Source organism: Pteropus vampyrus, unplaced genomic scaffold (genome assembly GCF_000151845.1).
Source record: "Pteropus vampyrus isolate Shadow unplaced genomic scaffold, Pvam_2.0 Scaffold286, whole genome shotgun sequence".
Taxonomy (NCBI): domain Eukaryota; kingdom Metazoa; phylum Chordata; class Mammalia; order Chiroptera; family Pteropodidae; genus Pteropus; species Pteropus vampyrus.
In genome coordinates, this window is record NW_011889067.1 from 471983 (window position 1) to 475880 (window position 3898).

At 42.9% G+C, this 3898-nt stretch overlaps 1 protein-coding gene across 3 annotated transcripts in view; it reads right to left on the reverse strand.

The window, feature by feature from the left end:
• The window catches only part of ADAMTSL3 (ADAMTS like 3), a 111311-nt gene that overhangs the window by 75347 nt on the left and 32066 nt on the right, over window positions 1-3898 (reverse strand). For all 3 annotated transcript variants that reach the window (XM_023520971.1, XM_023520972.1, XM_023520973.1), the window contains exon 5: window positions 2604-2730. In XM_023520971.1, the coding sequence (XP_023376739.1) occupies window positions 2604-2730 (127 nt within the window). The remainder of the gene's footprint in view (window positions 1-2603; window positions 2731-3898) is intronic.

The window sequence follows — 3898 nt, forward strand, 5'->3', positions numbered from 1 at the left end:
CCCTCATACCACCCCCCCCCCGACTCTTATTCTCTTATTTATATTTTTGTTGATACTGTCATGTGTTTCCTCTCTCCCCTACCCCTATTCTAGGCCTCTTCTCTCATTTCCTCCCAAAACGACCACCCCTCTCTGGTCGATGTATAACCTTTGGTCCGTAATTTTACTTCAAATACTTTTTCTCTGCTTTTTTCTCAATCTCCACATACCTATCTCGTCTCAACATCCGTATTTCCATCTCCATATTCTCTATAACTTAATATCTCTTCGTCATTATTGATGTCCGTCCTGTAGACCTCCACCTCTGTCATGACATCTATATATTTGTCTTCCTAAACTTTTTAAAATGTAAGGAAGGAATATGCTTATAGTGCTCGTTCGGACTCCTGTGAATTACTAATTCTTACGAGTTATTTGCGTGAGCATGTAAATTTGCTAGGCTGTGAGTTTCCTTATACGACGGCTACGTCTCATGTTCTCCTTTTGTTTGACGAATATGTCTTTTACATAACGTGCCCGATAATATGAACGAAGGGGATAGTTTATCTCTACCTCCCCCTACCCATTCACCTTTATTTGTGTTTCTATACCTGACGTCTACGTGAAGGGATTTTGGAGGCAGATGACCCACTGACAAAACCTGACCCGCCGACCACTTCTTTCCAGCTGTGAGATATGCCGAACGATTCAAACTTCTAGACACATTGTCCTCCGGAGTAAAATAGAGATAACCATACATACTTCTCATGGGGTCTAGTAAGAATTCAGTGAGCAAACACGTGCAAAACTCCTTGCATACCAATTAGCACATTATCGAGGGCTCAAAAAAAGAGGGCCGGTTTTATTATCTCTCTGTTTTTCACGGGGTTCTGACCCTGTGCTTCTGTGAGTCAGACTATAATCCACGGTGTTGAAGGAAATGCAGAACGAGAGGAAGCCGAAACCACCGATAGATGACGATTCGTTCCAAAATTTTGATCAAACGAAAGCTTTAGGGAGAGTTAGGAGAAGGTCCAAGGAAGTGGAAGGAAAAGCCCATGATTAGAGAGATTTTCGAATGCACACGGGGCTATCGCGAGGAAAGAGCTGACATTTGTTCTCTGTCTAAATGGTGAAAGCTACAGGTTTAAGCCGAATTTAGTTCAATATGAGAAAGTTTGAAAAGTAAGAATTATCCAACAATAAGTACTCAACCGTGGGCCAGGAGACTTTCTGGTGGGACAGAACGCTGAGAGAGGATCAAATGGTTCACTGAGTAGCTAAATTCTGTGACCTCTGTGACCTTATGATTTTATATAAAGATACTCAGAATGTATTAACCGTAATAGTTAATTTTTATTGAATGTTTGCCACGTGCCTCGCATCGAGCCAAGCACGTTACACACGTTACTTTAATCTCCACAGCACCCTTCTGATACGCTTGATATGGCCTTTTCTCTCTATTTCACAAATAAGGCCTGTGAATGTCACCGAGATTAAACAGCTTTCCAGCGTTACACAACCAGTATACCGTGTCAGTAACGGTTTTAAAACCGAGGTCGTCTGACACCTGAATCTGAACACTATACTATGACTTCCTCAACCTCAGTTGTCAGCAGATGGACGACAAAGAACCCAGTGACACGGGCCATTATATGAATATTTACAAGTACATGTGGAATGACTTACGAATGATGGATTTTGGAAACACGCTCGCCTGGTTGGGATTCAATCAATGAATAGCTTGTGTTCGTGCAACTTTCTCCAAGGGGAGCAATTTCACTATGAAATTATAGAAACGGTGTTTCTGGGCCAAGCTCCGTCCTCACACATTGGTGTCCCCGAGCACACTGCATTTCATGAGAATGAGAATCACCCTCCTGGCCATGCAGGAAGGGTGTGGGCTTAGCAGCTAGGATGGGCTTGTTTTGCAACGTTCGTGTTGAGTGGTTGAGAGGAACTATATGCCCCCCAAAGCCCTAAAATAGTTCCTCTCTGGTCCTTTACAAAAAAAAAGTTTACTGACCCGATTCAAAGATTTAAAAAAGGGCAGATCTTACCGAAATGAAAAGACGGACATTTCTGAATATACAAAATTTAGAAACTATTGACTCTAGAAACGCAATATTGAAAGTCAAATGATAAAATGAAAACGATATTTGAAATAGACGAAAGGTTAGAGTGATATAGTAAAATCTTACACTAGTGAGGAAAACATCCAAACAAAAGGGAGTAAATGACGTCAGTAGCTGATTGAAAGATGAAAAAGTATAAATGGGCAACACACGACAATATTTTCCACCTTGTTAACAATCAAAGAGAGGCCAATAAAATAAATTATTACTTCGTGATCTACCCCCCCAAAACCGGCAGTTATTTTTAAATAATCATTTCCTCTGTTGGCAAAGGTTTGAAGAAACAGGTACTCTTGGAAGAAGTAATGGGAACTAAAATGTGATATACAGTTTTTAGAAGAAATATGACTTTCAGAAAACTGGTCGAAAGTTCTTTCCAACTAAAAAGCTTAGCAATTGGGTGGGGGGGCGGGGAGGTGGGCAGGGGGCGGGCGCAGGAGGGAAGCACATTTCCTTTTCTGGTAACAATGCATCGGGTTGAAAACCTACTTTTTTCGGGAGAAACATGTGACTTGGCCTGTCCCCTCACGAGCCTGCAGGTGGAGCCGTCGCCAGCGCACACGCCACAGCTGTCTTCCTTGGCGTGACTCCCCAGGTGCCGATCACAGCCCACCGCCTGCGGGCAGAAGCTGGGCGTCAGGACTGGCTGGGAAAACGGGAGGCGGGACCCCGTTTCCTTCAGGAACCGTATTTACGGGGCTACCCTTCTTAAGTTTATGCCTTGGCTCTCTCTGATGAGAACACGGTTTCAAAAACAGGAATTACTCTAAAGCTTTGCAAGACAACAGCATTTGTAGGATTCTATGCAAGGCCCAAATGGTTGCGCAGGCTCCTCCCTCATACCACCCCCCCCCCGACTCTTATTCTCTTATTTATATTTTTGTTGATACTGTCATGTGTTTCCTCTCTCCCCTACCCCTATTCTAGGCCTCTTCTCTCATTTCCTCCCAAAACGACCACCCCTCTCTGGTCGATGTATAACCTTTGGTCCGTAATTTTACTTCAAATACTTTTTCTCTGCTTTTTTCTCAATCTCCACATACCTATCTCGTCTCAACATCCGTATTTCCATCTCCATATTCTCTATAACTTAATATCTCTTCGTCATTATTGATGTCCGTCCTGTAGACCTCCACCTCTGTCATGACATCTATATATTTGTCTTCCTAAACTTTTTAAAATGTAAGGAAGGAATATGCTTATAGTGCTCGTTCGGACTCCTGTGAATTACTAATTCTTACGAGTTATTTGCGTGAGCATGTAAATTTGCTAGGCTGTGAGTTTCCTTATACGACGGCTACGTCTCATGTTCTCCTTTTGTTTGACGAATATGTCTTTTACATAACGTGCCCAATAATATGAACGAAGGGGATAGTTTATCTCTACCTCCCCCTACCCATTCACCTTTATTTGTGTTTCTATACCTGACGTCTACGTGAAGGGATTTTGGAGGCAGACGACCCACTGACAAAACCTGACCCGCCAACCACTTCTTTCCAGCTGTGGGATATGCCGAACGATTCAAACTTCTAGACACATTGTCCTCCGGAGTAAAATAGAGATAACCATACATACTTCTCATGGGGTCTAGTAAGAATTCAGTGAGCAAACACGTGCAAAACTCCTTGCATACCAATTAGCACATTATCGAGGGCTCAAAAAAAGAGGGCCGGTTTTATTATCTCTCTGTTTTTCACGGGGTTCTGACCCTGTGCTTCTGTGAGTCAGACTATAATCCACGGTGTTGAAGGAAATGCAGAACGAGAGGAAGCCGAAACCACCGA